The 22,033-nt window shown below is 30.9% G+C and overlaps 2 protein-coding genes across 3 annotated transcripts; both read right to left on the bottom strand.

Annotated features, from left to right (window-relative positions):
- Positions 1-6,845: 6,845 nt before the first annotated feature.
- Positions 6,846-8,484, bottom strand: LOC107032638 (dihydroflavonol 4-reductase-like). Of its 2 annotated transcripts, none has more exons than XM_027912389.1 (4): positions 8,329-8,484; positions 8,190-8,270; positions 7,776-7,942; positions 6,846-7,013 (listed from the first exon to the last, which is right to left on the bottom strand). In XM_027912389.1, the coding sequence occupies exons 1-4, from the start codon at positions 8,405-8,407 to the stop codon at positions 6,861-6,863; spliced, it is 480 nt and encodes a 159-aa protein (XP_027768190.1). In that variant the 5' UTR covers positions 8,408-8,484; the 3' UTR covers positions 6,846-6,860. The 2 variants fall into 2 exon arrangements, with proteins under 2 accessions (XP_027768190.1, XP_027768191.1); XM_027912390.1 differs by having other exon boundaries at positions 7,776-7,897.
- Positions 8,485-9,994: 1,510 nt separating this feature from the next.
- Positions 9,995-13,160, bottom strand: LOC107032637 (putative anthocyanidin reductase). The gene is made up of 4 exons (XM_027912453.1): positions 13,040-13,160; positions 12,416-12,582; positions 11,117-11,329; positions 9,995-10,372 (listed from the first exon to the last, which is right to left on the bottom strand). The coding sequence occupies exons 1-4, from the start codon at positions 13,158-13,160 to the stop codon at positions 9,995-9,997; spliced, it is 879 nt and encodes a 292-aa protein (XP_027768254.1).
- Positions 13,161-22,033: the final 8,873 nt, after the last annotated feature.

The raw sequence follows: 22,033 nt of genomic DNA, 5'->3' as shown, positions 1-22,033 counted from the left end.
TAAAACTTTTTAACGGATATAATTTATTTTAACTAGGCGTTACATATAAGCGAACTAGGTTGCTTCCAAGTTTGATAATGCCAAGTTTGATTAAATTTTAACAAATAAAAAAATATATGTTTTTTAATGATATAATTTCCTTTTTTATGTTGATCAATTTGAAGTTTGAACATAAAATAACGACACTGATCAATTTTTTATCTAATATACAAGTATATTTTATTGATATCAAAGAAATAATTTTAAAATATATGTGCTACTTCATTTTTCTCATACACCTATCATGATATATTGCAAATTTTAAATACATAATAATATTATAATAGCTCTTTCACTAATTGAATTTGTGCATAAAACTTCTAAATACATTTTTTGTTTTATTTATTTGCTGAGTTCATGTTTATGTATTATTTTGTAATGTCAAATTTATTTTAAATGAAAAATTTAGTCTAGTGATTTCATTGATATAAAAGCTTAAGTTGAGTGATTTTATTGATACAAAAGCCAAATTTGAATGATTTGATTAATATAAAATAAAGTTTAATGATTTTACTAGACAAATTCTCATAGATATTAACTCATGCAACTTGACATGTGTTTATATCTCATTATTATGTTAAGTACCAAAAAAATTGAGTAAAACTTTTTAAATTCATGATACTCTTCTAATTATTTGTCTAATTTTTCTTTTATTTGTCCATTTTAACATACAAAAAAAGAAATAAATTTTTTATTTATTATACTCTCAATTAATTAATTTTGAAAAAAATAAAATTTCTGGAAAATCTTAAATTTTTCACCTTAAAAGATTGAAGCTTTTTTACTTTTTTGTCACTTAAGTTTGAATGTTTTTGCATTTTTGTCACTAAAGATTGTATCTTTTTGCTATTTGTCACTGAAGATTGAATCTTTTTGCTCTTTTGGTCCCTGAAAATTGAATCTTTTTGCTATTTTATCACTAAAGATTGAATCTTTTTGCTCTTTTGTCCCTGAAAATTGAATCTTTTTATTAGCTAGTGATAGTTTTGAAAAAATCTAGACAACCCCCTGAAGTAGTTACAATTTTATTTCCATTTAGACAAACCTATTACTCTATCAGATACCTCATGAAGTATGTTTGCTTATTGAACAAGAACAAGTGTGTTTCTTTAATAAAATTAAAATTAGTTCTAAGTATTTAATTAGTTAGGAGAAGGGATTCTTGACGTAACTGATAAAATTATTGTTATGTGATCAAAAGGTTAAAAGTTTGAACTTTATAAATAGTCTCGTGTAGAGATACAAGATAACCATACTGAAAACTTAGTGCAGTGAACTTTCTGAATTTTTATCTCAGATGAATGTTACATTTGAAATTGCAAGGCTTATTATAGGAGTTTGAGATTGACAAGATTTTTCAGAACTCAGGATCATATTGAGTTTAGCTCAATGCCAACTTCAATAATTGATTCACCATTTTTTAGAGACTGAAATTTATCAGTGGATGATCAACTTGATGTTCATGATCCTAATTTGATAATCGATATTTCTGAATATTTCTCATACTTTAAGAGTAGTAACAACGCCAGAGTTCATAAGATGTCATAGAGTCACATCTAAGATTTGAACCTCTAACCTAAAAGCGGATCATATCGACTGTGTTTTCGATCTACTCTAGCTTGAGAGCCAACTCTTTGGAAAAGTCTACTTTTTGTACTATTTTGTTTTTTCTCCTATGCCAATTATAAAAGGACTTTTTTTGGCGATGTACTTTACCAAAAATTTTGACACCACTTGTTACAAACGTAAAAAAATTATCAAATTGCTCTAAGATATGTCCAAAATATATTGGAAAAATGCATAAGTATCTCGTGAACTATGCCCGAAATTTCAGACAAACACTTATAATATACTAAAGTCCTATTATCTTCCTGAACTTATTTTATAAATAATTTTCTACCCTTTTCGGCTTACATGGCACTATCTTGTTGGTCCAACGCGTATTGACAATTTTTTCAATCATAGTGCTACGTAGGCCGATAAGGAGTAGAAAATTATTTATAAAATAAGTTCGAGGGGGTAATAGAACCTTAGTAAAGTACAAGTATCTCTAGGATTTCGGGCATAGGTTAAAGGGATACTTGTGCATTTTCCCAAATATATTTTATGTCGTGTCTGTGACAAATTAAAATGGGATAATGCACAAGTACCCCCTCAACCTATGCCCAAAATCCCAGAGACACACTTATACTATACTAAGGTCTTATTACCCCCTGAACTTATTATAAAAATAATTTTCTACCCCTTTTCGTCCTACGTGGCACTATCTTGTGGGCCCAGCGTGTGTTGACATTTTTTTCAAATTAGTGTCACGTAGACCAAAAAGGGGTAGAAAATCATTTATAAAATAAGTTCAGGGGATAATAAGACCTTAGTATAGTATAAGTATGTCTCTGAGATTTCAGGCATAGATTGAGGGGGTACCTATGCATTTTCCCAATTTAATATAAGTTAGTGCTTATTATCATACTTGAATAATTTTGTAAAATGCTGCATACACAAGAGTTTAACCAAACAAATTTTGATATAGAAACTAGTTAATTAAGTTTCCTTGGGAAGCCCAACAATAGATGGACACTTCAAACAATTTTATAAAAGCAAGTGTCACAATTATAAAATTATTTATTCATTGTCGCTATAAAATGCCATTCTTCCTAGCAGAAGTAATACAATCATCAAGTATCCCCTTCATTCCATATTTGTACACAAAACCTTTTTCAACCAATTTTTTTGATCCCGACTTGATTTCTCTCTTGGTGTCATTCAAATACCTCATATTCACAAGTTTTAGAATCACATTTGACAAAAATATCACCATATTAGAGCCACACAGTTTAACATGATATCACAGTAGACAAAGGTTTTGAGATCAAATCTTACCGCCACCCATATTGAAAAGAAAGAACTTTCACATGATTAACTCATGAAAAAGAATCAGGTCCGCATGTGAAGTGGGAGTCATTTTATTTTTCCGACTTTCTCATATTTGATTAGATAAAATTTTTGAAAAATATATTATTTAGGAAAGCAAGTTCCTTAAAAAATGACTTCCTTAATAGAAGTATATAAAATAAGTTTTTTATGTTTATTATAGGCATAATACATAAATATGCCCTTTAATTTGGTCTCATTTTATGTTTATGTCCTTCAATTTTTGATATGCACAAGTAGCACTTAAACTTGTATAAAGTTGAACAACTACACACATAAGTCATACATGACATAATACAGGACACCACGCAAGATAAAAAATAACATGTAGGATGTCATGTAGGACATGTGTGTCTACTTGTTCAACTTTATATAAATTTAAGTGTCTACTTCTGCACACCCAAAGTTGAAGGGCATAAATGTAATTTAAAGCCAAATTAAAGATATATTTATGTATTATACCTTTATTGTATCCTCCTTACCCACCCAATTCCCCCGACCCTACCCCTAACCATACCAAAACATTTGACTAAGTGTGAAAAAAACTCAACTATTCCACCACAATCCAAGTCGGTTATCAAGGAAGTAATGTAAAATGCAAGATTGATAATAACATCTTACTCTTGGTTGACCTTAAACTCAGGATAATTGTGTTGATAGTACTTGCCAATCTCTGCAGTAGAAACAAAGGAGCTAGCACACAAGAAACGCCCATTGAGAGAACCAACATTTTTCATGAAGAACATATGAGCTTCACACACATCTTCAATATGCACTATTGGAACTTTTCCAATAAGTTCCTCTACAAACTTGAGTTTATTATACAAATTCTCCTCTTGAGTGAAGAGTGACAAAAAGAAGCACAAGTTGTTGGGATATATGGTAAGTAAGTGTATCCACATACAATGCCACAACATAATGTAACCACCTCCAAACCTTCCTTCTCAAACTTCAATATCTCTTCTCTGCTAGCATCTTTGACTCTGTATAATCCTATAAATAAATAACCAAAATTTATGTTTTAGGCAAGTTTCACACACTAACTATATATATAGCGGTTGTTCGTTTTCTCTATCTGAATTATCACTACTTACATATTAGTAAAACATACTTCGAAGCCACTCAGCTAGATGTGTTTTAGTATATATATTTACAGATAATGATAGTTCATGCAGAAAAAAGAAACAACTAATAGTTAAATTGTGAAATTCACGAAAAAATAATAAATTCAGATGTATTCTTGGACAATATACTCTTATGTATTTATTAGTATTATTAACTTTGGAATCAAAGGCGAAGCGAGGATTAGGAGTTTGGGGGTTCTAAATTTCGTTAATAACTGTCAATCAACTTTGTTAGGGGTTCACAAATTATTATACGTAAATATTAATTTTCTAATACAAATTAGGATCTACGAAAAAGTTAGTGGATTCGTCCAAATCCATGAACCTCCACCTAGCTCCGCCTCTGTTTGAATAAATGGTAAGTAATCTAGTATATCCACTTATATTATTACATGAAAGTATAAAATAAATGAGAAAAATGGATTTAAAAGTCTAACAGTGAACTCAAGAAATTGGAGATTACTTGGAAACACTGTAGGGCAATTGAGATACTTCCTCCATTTTAATTTGGGGAAAAGGAAAATATATCTCGAACTATCGTAAATGATATGTAGATACCCTTCACATACTTAAGGGACATTGGTGCCCCTGAAATTCAAAAATTAGAGCATACATACCCTTCACTCTAACGGAAAACTAAGTGGGAACATGTAGCACAATCTCATCAGTCGATCTGATATTTATTAAATGTCAGGTCGGTGGATAAAATAGTGACATGTGTATGTATGTTAGTATAAAAGGTATATACGCTCTAGTTTTTGGACTGCAGGGGCACCAATGTCCCTTAAGTATGACGAAGGTATCTCATACCATTTACGATAGTTCGGGGGTATATTAGTCCTTTTTCCCTATTAATTTGTTTGGCCTATTTAAATTGGGGAAAGGGACAAATATACTCCTGAACTATCGCAAATGGTATGCAGATACCCTCCATCATGCTTTTAGAACATTGGTGTCCTAATGTCCAAAAACTAAAGCATATCTGCCCTCCACTCTAACAACAGACTAAATAGGGACACGTGGCGCAATGTTATCCATCGATATGATATTTCATAAATGTCTGGTCGGTGGATTAGACTATGGCATGTGTATGTCTATTAGTATAAAAAGTATATATACTCTAGTTTTTGAACGGCAGGGACACCAGTGTCCCAAAAGTATGAACATCGATGGAGGGTATCTACATACCATTTATGATAGTTCGAGGGTATATTTGTCCTTTTCCTCAAAAACTAGAGCATATATGTCCTTCACTCTAACGAAAGACTAAATAGGGACCATGGTGCAATCCTATCGTTGACCCGATATTTAATAAATATCGGATCAGTGGTCGTGTATGTCCGTTAGTATAAAGCGTATATATGCTCTAATTTTTGGACGGCAGGAGCACTAATGTCCCCAAAGTATGACGGAGGGTATTTACTACCATTTACGATAGTTTAGGGGTATATTTATCCTTTTCCCTTTTAAATTTAATATCGAATTTTAAGAAAATATTTTATTTTATTTTGAATCTTGCGATATTAAAATAAACATATGCCAATTATAGTCGTAAACATGTCATCTAGAAAATTAGAATTAAAAATTGATAGAACGATAAGAATAATATTTTTAAAAACAGATTAAAATATAAAAATCAAACAAATTAAAATGGAGGGAGTAAAATTATTAGGCTCACCCAAAGTCACTGCTGAGAGTAAGGATTTGAGAAATTAAGAGGTGTCCAACATGTTTCATCTATTAATTCTTTGAAAGTAATCCCATCTTCCTTCAATGGTGAGGCAGCTACAATAGAAGCAGTATAGATTGTTGGGTATGTTGCGAGAATTGATGGGAAATAGGGGGAAAAAAAGAGAAATTTGAAAAGTTGGGAGCTTGAAAAGTCATCTTATACTTTAATAAAAAAAGTTATTTGTCCCTCATCGGTGGTGGAAAGTAAAATAGGAGAGATTAAATATAGAAACACTATTAATTGTTAAAAGGGTTGGAAAGAGGGAATTCCCTTGCGCCGTCGTTGTCATCGCTCGCTCGGCTACGACTTTGGCTTTGGCTTTCGCAAATGATCGAGAGATTATTTTTTTGGACAAAGTTTGTTTTAATTATTTAATTATTTATTTAATTAATTAAATTAAAAGGCCAAAAATATTTTCAATTAATTAGTTTATGTTTTAAGTTAAAATATTTAACCGAAACGTTTCAATTTTTTAGGTTATTAACCCGACCCGACTCGGATCCGCGCATGACTTGTTTTATTTGAACTTTCCCGTTTTATTTAAAATTCCCTCCATGACTGTTCTGAAAGGTTGCAACTTTCAGGAACAGTCAGTACCATTTGAAAGGTTGCAAACTTTCATTAATGGTCGTGTGGATTCTGAAAGGGTTGCAATCTTTCGGAACCTATTCTTCCTGCCTATAGATATCATTCATTCTTCAGAATATTTCCTTACGAACTTTTTGATTTTCTTCTTCTTCTTCTGCACAAACTTTTCTTCGTGTACTTCTGCTGTTGATTGGTTCGCTGACACCAGAATTTTCGGTATCTACACTCTGGTGATTGAGATCATTTTACCCTTGGTGGTTATATTCCAAATCAAACCTCGGATACTAAAAGGGAATAATTTCCTTAAGGAGACACTGCGAGTTCAATGGACTTGATCTTTTTCCTATTTAAAAGTTTTTCCAGAATCTGGTACGTTTCGCAGATTTTAATTTTTTATTGTGAATTAAATTTCTGTTCATCTCTTTTACTGGTTCAATAAATTTTAATTACTTCATGTTTCTGAAAAAATTTATCATAATCAATAATTCTGATTTTTCTAACACAAATTGAAAACATAGTCTCTTCACTGTCCCACTCTTAAGGCAAATCCTTCCAATTTTCTTCACTCCATCAACTGTTGCTTCTGTTTTATCTTTGTACTGTTTCATATATCAAGGTCAATCAAAGTTACTTATAAAAGAAATAAAAATAAAAAGATAAGGATGATATAGTCTTAGACATAGTGCTAAAATTATGCTTGTAATTATATATCTTTGTAAATAAATAATTTCTAATTTATCAAAGTTTATCATGGTATCAAAGCTTATAAAATATTTAAAAGAAATATAAAAAAATCATTCAAAGAAAATTTTGATTGACTCTCAAAATTTCATTGTTAGGTTTATATATATTAAAACAAAAATACTACATATAATAATAAATCAATTTATTTGATGATGACAAAAATAAATACTAACTATAATGTCAATGCGTAGAAATCAAACTCATGTCAGAATTGGGATAAGTGTCTCGAATTTGAACTTGAAAAGTTAAGGTAAATCTTGAATGTCTAAATCACTTATAAGCCAACATCTAGCTAGTCTTGTAATACTTCCTCTCATTTTATGTGAGGTAGTTTGACTCGACACAGAATTTAAGAAAGAAAGGAAGACTTTTAAAAATTGTGTTCCAAACTCCAAAATGAATGAGAATTTTGTGTGACTGTAAATCATTTCATTAAGGGTAAAATGAATATTTTATAGTTAAATGTTACTTAATACAAAAGTGTGTCATTCTTTTTGAGATTGACTAAAAAAGAAAATAAATCACGTAAATTGGTACGAAGAAAACATATATTTTTATTTAAAAAGTTTGAATGAACACCCTTGCTCCTTTTAAATCCAACCCTGATAATTCCATACCTGAGATCCTTGAGATTGCAATAAAGGGGTAGCAACATGGAAAACAAATTCACAGCCTTGAATAGCTTCCTCAAATACCTCAGCTCTATAAATGTCAGCTTCAAATAACTTTAATCTTTCATCTGCACCACTTAAACTTTTCAATATTCCCACCTTTGACTCATCCTCTACATTTAAATCAATTTAACGGAACATCTTAAAAATATGCACATACTACGAAAATGGAAAATAGATTTTCATTAAAATATTGAATTTTTTTTAATTTTTTCATGTAAAAACACTAGTTCTTTTTTTAATAATAGATTTAATCAAAATATTTATGAAAATACCACTGAATATTTTTCAGTAAAAAATAATAATATTTTGAGAAATTCGAGCAACGTAACTTAGGAATAAAGGAAATTAAAAACATACCTAAGTTTCTTAGTGTAGCATGAACAATGTAACCTTTGTCCAAAAGTTTTTTAACAAGACAAGAACCTATATACCCTGCACCTCTTGTGACACAAACTTTATAAGTGTTTTTTTCCTCCATTTGTTGGGCCTTTNGCACCTCCTGTGACACAAACTTTATAAGTGTTTTTTTCCTCCATTTGTTGGGCCTTTTGCTTTATCTCTTCCTCCACAGCCATTTCTATATTATGATCCTTAAGTGATTGATAAATAGAGCTTGTGGACTATATAAAACTAGGGGACCCCATGTGTTATTTTGTCCTATTGTATTATTATCTGTTAAAAGTTTATTAAGGTACNTATATTTTGGTACTATATCTCTATATGGAAATTAAAATCTTAGGTATGTTGACATTGTAATGAGATATTTATAGTATCATTAATACAACTTAACATGTGTTTATATCTCATTATTATGCTAAGTACCAACAAATTGAGTATCACTATTCAAAAATTTATGATTTTCCCTCCGTTTCTAATTAGTTGTTCAAATTTTTTTTGAATATGTCTTTTTTTACTTGTTTATTTTGACAAATCAAGAAAGGATAATTTTTTTACCTATTATACCTTCAATTAATTAATTTTGAAAAAGATAGAACTTCTTGAAAATCTTAATTTTTTTATTCATCCACTTCAACTTCATAATTAATAAGGATAAAATGATAAACTCATTATTTCAATTATTATTTTCTTAATAGATATATCAATTCAAAAGTGAACAAGTAATTAGGAATAGAGAGAGTATTAAAATTACAAAATATTAAAGTGTATTCTATCTTGTCATGTCAGTAATCTAAATTTACAAAAATTAAAAATTAAAAAAATATGATGTGACTGATGTATTGCTTTTTGAGATTAAGTTAGATCCACAACTCATTTTTTATAGAATTTATATGAATCTTATTCATTAACTACCTATGTAAAACTTTTTGGTTCCTCAACAAATTCTTCTTCACCTCTTCTTTGGTATTGTTTAGGAAAATTACAACTTCAAATAGTTAAGAGTAAGTACATAAAGATTACAACTTCAGATATGGAATTTTGACTTTCAATATGAGATGTTTATTCATTGTTACTATAAAATGTCATTCTTCCTTGCACAAATAACACAATCATCCAATATCTCCTTCATCCCATATTTGTACATAAAACCTTTCTCAACCAACTTCGATCCAAACTTGATATCTCTCTTGGGATCATTCAAGTACCTAGGAAAAACAAAAACATATTCTCGAGGAAAATAAGTTACTTAAAATAAGGAAAATGACTTAGCTAATTAGTCGTAGAAACAAGTCCCAAAAATAACACTATAAGTTCATCGTCTCATCTCCACCTTCTAATGACCCTAATTGACCACCCCAACCCTATGTCATCCCACCTCATAATGTTTCCTAAATTACATATAAATATTTATAGGACATGTTTTTTGTTTTTTTCTTACCAAAAACATCAAAATAAAACCTACTTATTTTCCTTGAGAACCCTTTCAAGAATTGGAAAATATTTTCCATAGAACCAAACACAAGTCAAATACTCCTTTAATTTGTGATTAATGCTATCAAATTTTTTATTTTATTTTATTTTATTTTGGCTTTCCATATTCGATATCTGTATTGAAATTCGATTAATTATTCAGCATGATCCATTTTTTTAAAGCACTCCCAACATGAACCCAAGACATATGATTAAATATAGAGAAATTCCAACCATCCCACCACGTACACCCCAAGTCACTAATCAGTAATAAAGTTGATATATATAGTATCTTACTCTTGGTTGACCTTAAACTCTGGATAATTGTGTTGATAGTAATTGCCAATCTCTGCAGTAGAAACATAGGAGCTAGCACACAAGAAACGCCCATTGAGAGAACCAACATTATTCATGAAGAACATATGAGCTTCACACACATCTTCAATATGCACTATTGGAACTTTTCCATTAAGTTCCTCTAAAAACTTGAGTGAATTGTAGAGAATCTCCTCTTGAGTTAACATTGACAAGAACATAGCACCACTTGTTGGGATATAAGGTAAGTAAGTGTTTCCACCTACAAGGCCACAACATAATGTCACCACCTCCAAACCTTCCTTCTCAAACTTCAGCATCTCTTTCTCAGCTAGCATCTTTGACTCTACATAATCCTACAAATGAAATAATTACAAATTTAAGTTTTATGCCATGTTTGTGAAAAACATGCGATGTCAATAACACACCTGAATTATCACTTTTTTGCGAGTTTCACACATTAACTATCTGAATTATCAGTTTTGTATTGAAGCTGACTAGGACTATAATTATCATTTGTTCTTTTAACCTAAACTATCACCATCTACTCAACTAGGTATGCGTTGATACATATATAGATGATGATAGTTCAAGTAAAAAAAGAAAATAATTGATAGTTAAGATGTAAAAACCGTAAAAAAAAATTACAATTCAGATAGATTTTTACCATTAACTCTTATATATTTTATTAGTATTAACATGGAATAAAAGGCAAGTCATGTAATATATCCACTTATAAAAAAAAACAAAATGAAAAAATGGTATTAAAAGAGAAACATCAAGAAACTGGAGATTCATTGTATAATTCTTAGCATGACACAATGATGTATAAAAGCTTTAATAATGCATCATATTTATAGGAGCATAAATGAAATACTCCCACTGTTTCAACTTATTTGGCCTATTTTGAATTTGACACAAAATTTAAAAAATAAAGAAGATATTTAAATTTTGTAATGTTAAACTAAACATATGATTACTTCTTTTATCTTATGATCTTAAACATGTCATGTGAACCGTTGAAATTAAAGATTGTTAAAAAGAGAAAGAATCATTTTCTAAAAAAATTAAACAAATTGACACGAACAGAGTAGACTCACCCAAAGCCATTGTTTAGTGTAAGGATTTGAGAAATTAAGAGGTGTCCAACATGTTTCATCCATTAATTGTTTGTAAGTAATTCCATCTTCCTTCAATGGTGAGGCAGCTACAATAGAGGCAGTATAAATAAGTCTCTTTACTGTCCCACTTTTAAGGCAAATCATTCCAATTTTCTTCACTCCATCAACTGTTGCCTCTGTTCTACCTTTGTACTGTTTCATATATTAAGATCAAGATTACAAATAAAAGAAACAAAAATTAGAAAAAATTAAGAATAATTTATTAATTTTCTAATCTATATATGCATCAATAATATATGATCCAAAAAGATCAGGAAGAATATTCTTCTTTAGCTATGTAGAATTACACAATTAATATTGTGTATGATATGACTTCTGTTGAATGCCTTGAATCGGACCCGTTACAAACAGAAAGGACGGGGGTCTCGCTGCCCGGTCAGCGAGTCGGGGGGTCCAGGGGGGCGACGCGCCCCCTGGCCTGGGGTCCGGGGGGGCGGAGACGCCCCCGGCCCGACGGTATACAATGTTGTTGTATTGGGCCCTTAATTATCTGTTAATTCTGTATGTTGGGCCCAAGCCTGTTAGGGCATAGCTTAGCACTATATATAGACGCTATGGCAAACCCTATTCTGTAATTCTGTTCTTGCCTCTCCATAATAAAACTGCTCTCCCTCTTCCCCGTGGACGTAGCCAATTTATTGGTGAACCACGTAAATCTGTTGTCTTGTTTTTCGCGTTTATATTTTCTCGTATTATCTCGAATTCCGCATAACAACTTCATATTGTGCAAGACATTGTGGTAAAATCATGTTTGTAGTTATAGATCTTTGCATATAAGTAGTCTCTAGTTTATCAATAAAAAATAAAAAATATAGCATACTTTTTATCAACTCTTTTGATTCTTGATTTATCAATATTATGATAATATCATAGCTTATAAAATATTTAAAAGACATATAAAGAAACTTTAGTTATAGACTTTCGAAATTTCAATTATGACACATAAACTAAAATGAAGAGAGTGCATATCATAATAAATCCATTTGATGATTAAAAGATAATAACTTATAATTTCCATCCACAATACTGATGGATTCAGAATTTCAATTAAGATATTAAAAAGAATAAGAATATAATGTTTAATTTCATGTTCAAGAGATTCAATATCAAAATATATACGGTAAAATTACAAAGAATACATTATATATTATACTTATAATGTAATTTTTGCAAGTAAATTTGAATGAACACCCTTGCATCTGAAGGACAATTCCATACCTGAGATCCTTGAGAATGCAACAAAGGGGTGGCAACATGAAAAACAAATTCACAGTCTTGAATAGCCTCCTCAAATTCCTCTGCTTTATAAATGTCAGCTTCAAATAACTTTAATCTTTTATCTGCCCCACTTAAGCTCTTCAATAACCCCACCTTTGACTCATCTTCTGCACTTAAATCAACTTAACTAATCATATTTTAAAATAGATGGACTAGGAGTTATGTTGTTTGAATCCTTCAAAAAATTCGTCTGTTGTACCTCAAATCATTCAAAAATAGAGGATCAAAAACAAGGATAGCCATTACTAAAATAGAGGTTTTTAACCATCGAAAAATGTAAATTAATGAAAAAATTGTGTTATAAAACATGATTTTTTTTATTAATTTTTCGTCAAATAAGCTTATTAGAAAAACACATAATGGAAAACAGATTCTCATTGAAATATTACTAGAAAATTTCTAGTTTTATGTGTGAAGACAGGACTATTTTTTTCTTTTTCTCATTGATTCAATAAAAAATTTATGAAATATCTACTGAACATTTTTTTTAATGGAAAATTTTTATTAAAAAAATATGACAATCGGAGCAACATAACTTAGTAATAAGAGAAATTAAAAACATACCCAAGTTTCTTAGGGTAGCATGAACAATGTAACCTTTATCCAAAAGCTTTTGTACAAGAGAAGAACCTATGTACCCTGCACCTCCTGTAACACAAACCTTGCAAGTGCTTTTCTCCTCCATTTCTATATTTGTTGATATGAATTATGAGCTAAGTGATTGATAAATGGAGCTTGTTGATAATCATAATACTAAAGTCCATGTGTATTTTTTTTGTCCAATTGTACTATTATAGGTAAAAGTCTATTTTGGTGTATCTATATACATAGAAATTAAAAGGCTTAGTTACGTTGACATTGTAATATAATAAACTATTTATAGTATCAATGCAACCTAACATGTTAGTTGAAATTATCCTCATTATATTGCATGTATTAAGATCCCATTATTAATGCAAGTACTAATATACTACAACAAATATAATTTTTAGCGGCAAAAAATATACACATTAATAAAAAGTGTTATAGTCTTTACTGGCATTAATTAAGTGTCATTAGATCCAAAGTCGCTAATTTTAGGGACATATACAAAAAATGTTAATTGTTGCTAAAGATACATATTTAGCAGCAATTGCTAATTAATTACCGTTAAAGCTCATTTTTGATGTAGTGATAATTGAGTTTGCGATTCAAATTCAAGATATTGAAGTTAGAAAATATAAAAATGCATTATATGTTGTGATGTTTTCCTCCCTTTACTTAGGATTAAAAAATTTGTATTTTAAATATGTAGAAATCTCACGTATATGTGGAGAAATCAAGAATTGTATTGATAATTGAATGATTGAGTTATATACTCCTTATATAGGAGAAGAGTCGTATACTAGCTACACTAGGAATCCTAATACAACACAAATATATTATTTACACCTTATTCTAGTCGACTACATCAGCTTTAGTCATACAAAATATAGACTTGTACATAAATTAGTATTTAATAGTCTAGTCCTAGTCTAACTCGAACTCTAACTCGTCAGGCAGCTTCACCGAACCTGTTCTTTTGACATGTTCCATCAGCTTCCTTCAATATTTCCCCTCAAGTTAGTGAGTGAAGGGACTATAACTCCTAGCTTGCGATGAAACTCAACAAAAACTTGTTTGGTTAATGCTTTTGTATGAATATCTGCTAGTTGATCCTTAGACCTCACAAACTGAGTAACAAGTTTTCCTCTGGCCACCTTCTCACTAACAGAATGATAGTCCATTTCAACATGTCTAGTTCTAGCATGCATAACCTGATTAACTGTCATGTACAAACCACTCATGTTGTCGCAATACAATGTAGGTACAGATCAAGGTCATGAAGTAGATACATGATCTATGTCATCTCTGATACAATGGAGGCAAGTGCTCTATACTCAGCTTCAACACTTGAACGAGAAATTCTGGATTATTTCTTGGAGGTCCAAGAAATACAGTTTGCACCTAGGTAGATGTTATAGCATGTAGTTGATCTCCTAGTGGTGGTAAAACCTCCCCAATTAGCATCTGAGTATCCATACAACCTACATGGTGATTGTTAAATAAGTTTAACTCCAAAGTGTAGAGTGTATTTGATGTACTTGAGAATCCTTTTCACCCCTTGAAGATGTCCACTATTTGGATTTTGCATAAATTGGCTAGCTAAATTCACAACATGAGTAATATTCGGTCTTGTGTGAGTCAAGTAATGAAGGTTCATTACTATCATTCTGTAGAAAGATGGTTCAACTAGGCTTCCCACAGCTTCATATATATTATGCTTTTGAGCCAAATGAGTGGTTACAGCCTTTGCAAAGGTCATTTTAGTCTTATCTAGCAACTCATCAGCATACTTACTCTAGCTTAAGTGGATGCCCCATGAAAATACTTAACCTCAACTCCAAGAAAAAAATGTAAAGGGTCAAGATCTTTCATGGCAAATTCTTTCCCAAGTTGTCGAACCAATTCTAAGACATGCGATGTATTGCTGCCTGTGATAATAATATCATCCACATATAACAAGAGCAATATGATGCCTTCGTGAGTTTGCAACATAAATAATGAAGAATCTGTCTTACTACAGATGAAGTCAAGGTGTAGGAGATGCATGCTAAACCTATCAAACTAGGCTCTTGGTGATTGTTTAAGACAATACAACGTCTTTTTAAGTAGACACACATGTTGACTGGAGTGTAGCATTGTCAAGATTGATGGTCCACAAGTACATCAACGAAAGTAGTTGTTGGATGATGCGCATTGACTGAACCTATAAGTGCAACCTGTTCGTCACTGCCACTGGCAGATCCAAAATCTCAGCTGGAGTTTCAAAATTAATATATGGAGCATCACACTCAACCTGTTCCTCAACATCTGATCCTGCGCTTGAGCGGTCAGTAGTACTTTCATCATCAACAAATATAGGAGTAGGAGTAGAATTATCACCATTAATGTGTGTACTAGCAGCCTGTAATTCCCCTAGATCAGAATTATCATGTGCCTGCAATTTAGAGAATGATTCAACAAAAGTAGCAAGGTGAGGTGAGACATCAATGTTAGTTTGAGATTGATTTAGAGACACATAGGGTAATGTGTTTTCATTAAGCACAACATGTCTGGATATGTAAACCCTCCTTGTAGATGGATGGTAGCATCTATATTTTTTGTGTAAGCTTCTATACCCTATGAACATTTAAGGGTAAGTCTTTGGACTGAACTTGTTGCTACCCTTGATATACGGAAAGCATCTACACCCTAACACTTTTAAACTATTGTAGTTAGGTTGTTCCCCATACAACTTAACAAATGGAGTCATCATCTTTAGGACTGAGGAAAGTAGTGCATTAATAAGGAATATTGCAGTGATGAGAGCCTTTACCCATAGAAAAAAGGTAGGTTAGCATGAAGAAGTAGAGTTAAGTCATTCTCTACAATATGCCTATGTTTTCTTTCTGCAACTCTATTTAGTTGAGGCGTGTTAGGACATGAAATATGTCTCACAATGCCACAATCTTCCAAATGTTTGATGAAGTTTGTTTGGATAAACTCACCACATTTATCATACTGAAAAATCTTAATTTCTTTAGAGAATTATTTTTTCACCATTTTCTGAAATTTTACAAAGACCTCAAAGAATTCAAATTTCTTTTTCAGTGGATAAATCCATGTATATCTCGTGTGATCATCAATAAAAACGATATAATATTTCATATGTTATGAAGATTTGACAAGAGCAGGTCCTCATAAGTCATAATGGATTTTCAATAAAGGTTTTTTCTCAATTTTTTCTCAAACCAAATGAAAGTTTACAATTCTTTCCCAACTGATAACTAGAACATATAATAGGCATTTTATTCCCACTACTAATATTGATGCAACTATTACTTTTCAAAAACTTTAAATACTTCAAACTAGGATGTCCTAATCTAGTATGTCACATGTTGTTTGACGTGCTCCAATCGTGTGCAATAGTTAAGCATAGAGATTGTTATCTTCCAAAGCATAGAGTCCCATTCATTTTAGTTCCCTTGGCCAGCAGTTTCCTTGTCTTCTTGTCCTTTACAACAAAATTAGATTCATCAAATTCAAGAGTGCAACAATTATCTTTTGCAAGCTTACTAACTGAGAGTAAATTCTTATTAATCTCATGGACTACAAGAACTTCCTTTAATTTTAGACGTGATCTGGATGTGTTCCCAACATGTGTTATGTATAACTTCGGTCCATTCCCAATAATAATTTTATCTGTTCCATTGTAATGTTTAAGATCAGTTAGGATACATGAGTTATGTGTCGTATGGCTACTTGCTCCTGAGTCCACATACAAGGTGTCATCAGCGTTTTGAAGATTAGTAGCAGTCAATGTTTGTAATAGCTCATCTGTGGCTTGGTAAGAGTAATTCCACCTGTAAAAATACTTAAGAGTAGTATGATTATTCCTACCACAAATTTGACACGCATACGAATTATTCATCTCATTAATTCCACTTGAAGGACTATTCTGAGGACCTGATCTGTTTCTGCTGTTATAAGAACATGTTCCCTATCCAGCAGGCTTAAAACTTCTTCCTCTGGAATTAAAGTTATTGTTTCCTCTTCTTTGAGAGTAAGTTTCCTCTTCCCCTACCTCTTTGGGAAAAAAATCTCATGTTAGGATTTTGTTGAGGCACTTCTTCTTTATCCTCCCTCATAACAAAACCCCTAAGAGCATTAACAAATTGATTAAGAGTAGGATACGGTGTCTTACCTAACATGACGATCCTGAAGGTCTTGTACTTAAGGTCTAGACCTCTAGCAAAATTAATCACTTTGCTATCTTCATCTACAGGCATGTGATTGGCTGCAAGGCCATCACATATGCCTTTGAATTCCTTAATGTATTCGTCGATTGTTTTGGTTGCTAGCTTCACACTTTTAGCTGTTGTTTGAGCTGGAACTCCTTATCTTTTGTTGCTTGAAGATATGCTTCTTCTAAGCATTCCCACATCTCCTTGGCAGTCAATCAACCTACGATAAGGTACATGTTTTCTTCTGTCAAAGTGCTCGATATCCAACTCCTTAGTAACACATCCTTCTCCTCCTATTCATCAACAATGTTGTTGTCTTCTGCATCCTTCTCGCCTGCTACAGTTTTCTCAGTAGTCTGTCCGGTGGAACAGGTCTCTTTACGTGATTTTGTGATGAGATAGGTTAATCTCATCACTTGAATTAACTTACTCATTTGTGTCCACCATATAATATAGTTATTTCGCTTAAGTTTAATGTAGCAGGACGAAATGAGATGATGAAGCGAAGAGGTTGAAAGAGTGTTGGTATAAGGGGTCATTGCGGTTTGATAATTTGGTTGTGTTTTTTTTTTATTTTGATCTAATACGTTAAAGAGCGGAAAAACTTTATTGCTCTGATACTATGTAGTAATCTCACGTATATGTGGAGAAATCAAGGATTGTATTTATAATTGAATGATTGAGTTACATACTCCTTATATAGGAGAAGAGTGTTATACTAGCTACAATAGGAATCCTAATACAACACAAATATATTATTTACACCTTATCCTAATCGAGTACATCAGCTTTACTCGTACAAAATATAGAGTTGCACATAAATTAGAATTTAGTAGTCTAGTCCTAGTGTAACTCGAACTCTAACTCGTCAGGCAGCTTCACCGAACCTGTTCTTTTGACATGTTCCATCAACTTTCTTCAATAAAATATTCATACAATAAGTCCTTGAGAGCGAGTCAAGCAAAAGCAAAGCAAAGTTTAATGGTGGGCTGCATGTATATTAGCACGGACAGATTAAAAGGGTCGCTAGCGATAGATGAACAAAAAAATACACGACATATTAAAAAAATATCTTTTAAATTTTTTATGTATATATAGTTTTTGAATCTCTTGAACAAAAAATAAGGAGTTGATTTGGCTGGTGAGGGAGTTCATAATTCACTTTGAGATTTCAAAGTTGAAATCTCACATGATGGTGTGCTGACTCATGTCATAATCATAACTTCTATCTTATATTGTACCTCACTTAATATTTCACTACTCTTTAATTTACTTTATGAATGAATTTATATACCTATATAGAGTTGTTTCTTAATTTCATCATGAATTGCGAGAAGAAATTTACTCAAATTCTCTTTTAGAAATCGCCTCCAAGGATTTCTCAAAACTCAAAGAAAATGGAGAAGAACCCAAGAATTTGGAAATAAACACTGGCAGGGGCCACCATGAACGCGGACCCTCGGCTCATTAACTCTCCGCGAATGCGGAGCTCTGACATCTAACCCTCCATGAATATGGGAGCTCCTCCACGAACACAGAGTTCAGGCCTCCTACCTTGCGAACACGGTCCAAACCCCGCAAACCAAATATGCTACCCAAAAAATCGAAGTTTTGAACTCAATGGAACCATTGAATCACGATTATGAGGTCTCCTTGACCCTAAACATGTATAAGTCACAAGGAACTAATATAACTTCTAAAAGGTCAAACTAAGCTCGAGACCTCTGAAAATTCAACCAAAACATATCCTAGGCATAAAATCATCCCCTGTATTCACAGGAACTGTCAGAAATCCATTCAAACATCGGAACCCTGAATATTGACCAAAGTCAATACAAAGACTAAAATTTTAACAATATCCAACTTAAGACCTCAATTCCACAAAAAGACACTGAAGTTGAATCCAACCACTCTCTTAGATAAAATTCCATAATTTAGGAATGTTGGAAATCGAATAAATTTCATTTCGAGACTCGAAATTTCAAAAGACAGTGAAATCCACATTTTAATAACTTTTGCCTTTCAAAACTCTATTCTGCCTATAAAAAAGTCACAACTCTTTTAAAAAATCACAACCTTTCGAATCAATATGAAAATGTGCTACTGAAATTACATCTTTTCTCTTAGTGCTTTTTTTTATTAAAAAAAATACTTCATTCCTCACACTTTTCAATATTCCAACACTTTTTGGCATATGTTTTAATTCATTGATTGTTTCTTTAGGAAAAAAGTAGTTTTATCGGAATATTATGTTTGGTTAATTCCTTTGATATTAATCTTGACCAAGTCTAAGCAAACATAGCCATAGCCGCCACCTGTATGATTATTGTTTAATTAGTGGATTCTATTCAAGAATCAAGACAATATCTATGAACTTTATCAATAATTAACAATATAGTAATAATAATACTGTAATAAAGATTATCAACGAATTTTGTTATTTAAATATAAATTTATTAATATAATATAAGATGATTAATTTCCACATCAAAGAGCCAAGTTATGAGACGTGGCGTGGTGGCTAGTTATAAAAGGATTCTATGACAACATTATATGTAACTAATACTTACTCGTATTCGATATTATTTACCTCAAATAATTGAAATCTATCATATTTTATTGATTAAATAAAATAAAAATATATTATAATTAAATAATAATTATTATTATTATTGTACACATTAAGAATTAAATAAAAATATTCGGTGCATATAAATTTTATCATTATGAGCTACGTGATTTTCGTTTAAAACTAATAACGTGCTGATATATATTCAATCCAACAATTAGAGACAAAAAAAAATGTCCGCACAAGGAATCCATTAAATATATGATTAAATTAATAAAATGATTCATATAGGATGAGAATAAGATACTTTTATTTTTTATTCTCAAGGTTGACTTCTATCTTATGCTGATAAAATTTGTTGTCTACTCTAATTTAAGATCTCAACTTGATAAAAATTGAATTTTAAAAATATTCATTATTGAACTCTTCAAACTTTTAAAATTATAATTTATAAAAATATATGATTAGTATAAAAATACTTAACTTTTAAGAGAAAATTTGTGCCAAGTGCCAAATATATTAAGGTCCTATTGATTGTTTTTTTATACCCTTTGATAGATGTTGCTTATAATAGATCGCACTATTTCTTTTTAAGAATCTGTTTGAATTGATTTTTAACAATTGATATGATGATATTTGTTCACTCTCCCTCAAAAGTTTCCGGCACTATTTTTTTGAAGTTTATTACAAAAATAATATGATAGCAAAATAGCGAAATATGAAGCAAATGAAACAATTAACAGATCGAGAACTACATGATTAATACCTATAATTTTTTAAGTATGAATTTTAGTGTTATATATAAGACTAGGGAACTAAGTGATTACTAAAATAATAGCATAATATTATAATTTAATTGTGAATTGTTTCTGTTCAAGATCTCTATAACTTTTTTTTCTCCATCACGTGTTGTTATCTCATGAAGAAAAGCAAATAGTAGAAAACAATAATTCAGGCAGGAATAATATCTACAAATAAGTAGGTTAAAACAAGATAAATTAATAATAGGGTGAGGATGCATGAGATGCTTAATTTTATTCTTAATTATATTCACTATGGTTGAAAAAATCATCTCTACTCTCCTTTAGGCCATATATATATATTCTTTGTTTTAATTTATATATTATACTCTCTCTTTTTTTTAATTTGTATTATAGAAAGAATAATGTTATACTTTAATTTTTATTTTCAAATAATTTATTTTTAACGTCGAGATTTACTGAGATAAATTATAATTATATATGTCTAAATACTATATTTTGAAACCACAAGGTCTTCATCTTTTAAATTTTATGCTTATTAGACACCGTCGCATAAATTAGGATAAATAAAGTATTTCGTTTTTAATTTATTTGACTTATTTTTCTTTTTACTGCTTTTCAAAAAGAGTGACTCATTCTCTTCTCTTTAATTTTAATGTCGATAAAATCATAAAATTACAAAGTATTTTGATACATTCTACGTATGTTTAATTTATAATTATATGATTCGTAAATTTTCTTTCTTTTCTCAAACTTCGTGTCAGATTATAATAGGCGAAACAAATTAAAACGAAAAAGTATAAAACTTTTCCACTCATGTCAAGTGCCATGGTTCCCTTTTTAACACCCCTTTGATTGATCTAATTGCTTTGTTGCCTATAAATAAGCTAGTCTATTCCACTTCTAAAAACATATAAAAAGCTCATTATTATTAGAAGATGTTCAAGCTAGGCATTGCTTGTTGTCTCTCCCTCAAGGGCTCCTCTTCAAGATCCTTATAAACAAGAAAGCATGAGGGGGAGGAGTTCTTGTAGGGTGAGACATCAAGAAATTCCTTGCTCACTTCATGTCAATATACTTATATTTTATTTATTAATTATATTTACGACACGTTTCTTCATGTGTGGAATTCGATGGCTGTGGTGAGATTTAGAATTACTATTTATTTTAGTAGTATGTTGAATCGTATGATTATATTATCTAAAAATTTAAGCTAATATTTAAAAAAAGGCAATTACATTTATTTTATAGGATTATTTTAGAGAAATTGGACTGATATTTTACATAATTTGTTCCTTTCGATAATTGTTATAAATTAGGCTAAAAAGATGATATGTAAAATTTATAAGCTCATATACATAATTTGCCCAAAAATATTTTTTTAAGAAACTTTTATATACATATATATACACACACACACATA

Source organism: Solanum pennellii, chromosome 10 (genome assembly GCF_001406875.1).
Source record: "Solanum pennellii chromosome 10, SPENNV200".
NCBI classification, from domain to species: Eukaryota; Viridiplantae; Streptophyta; class Magnoliopsida; order Solanales; family Solanaceae; genus Solanum; species Solanum pennellii.
The sequence above is the reverse complement of the archived record's forward strand: the minus strand, read 5'-3'. Positions and strand labels throughout refer to the sequence as shown.

Excerpts from the sequence above, each read along its gene's own strand:
- LOC107032638 (XM_027912389.1), bottom strand. The coding sequence starts at position 8,407 with ATGGCTGTGGAGGAAGAGATAAAGCAAAAGGCCCAACAAATGGAGGAA. Across the intron at positions 7,943-8,189 it reads TGCTACACTAAGAAACTTAG|AGGATGAGTCAAAGGTGGGA; the intron begins GTATGTTTTTAA and ends ATTTAAATGTAG. Across the intron at positions 7,014-7,775 it reads TGCAATCTCAAGGATCTCAG|TACAAAGATAAAACAGAAGC; the intron begins GTATGGAATTAT and ends TATATGAAACAG.
- LOC107032637 (XM_027912453.1), bottom strand. The coding sequence starts at position 13,160 with ATGGAGGAGAAAAGCACTTGCAAGGTTTGTGTTACAGGAGGTGCAGGG. Across the intron at positions 12,583-13,039 it reads TGCTACCCTAAGAAACTTGG|AAGATGAGTCAAAGGTGGGG; the intron begins GTATGTTTTTAA and ends ATTTAAGTGCAG. Across the intron at positions 10,373-11,116 it reads ACACTAAACAATGGCTTTGG|GATTATGTAGAGTCAAAGAT; the intron begins GTGAGTCTACTC and ends TTTCATTTGTAG.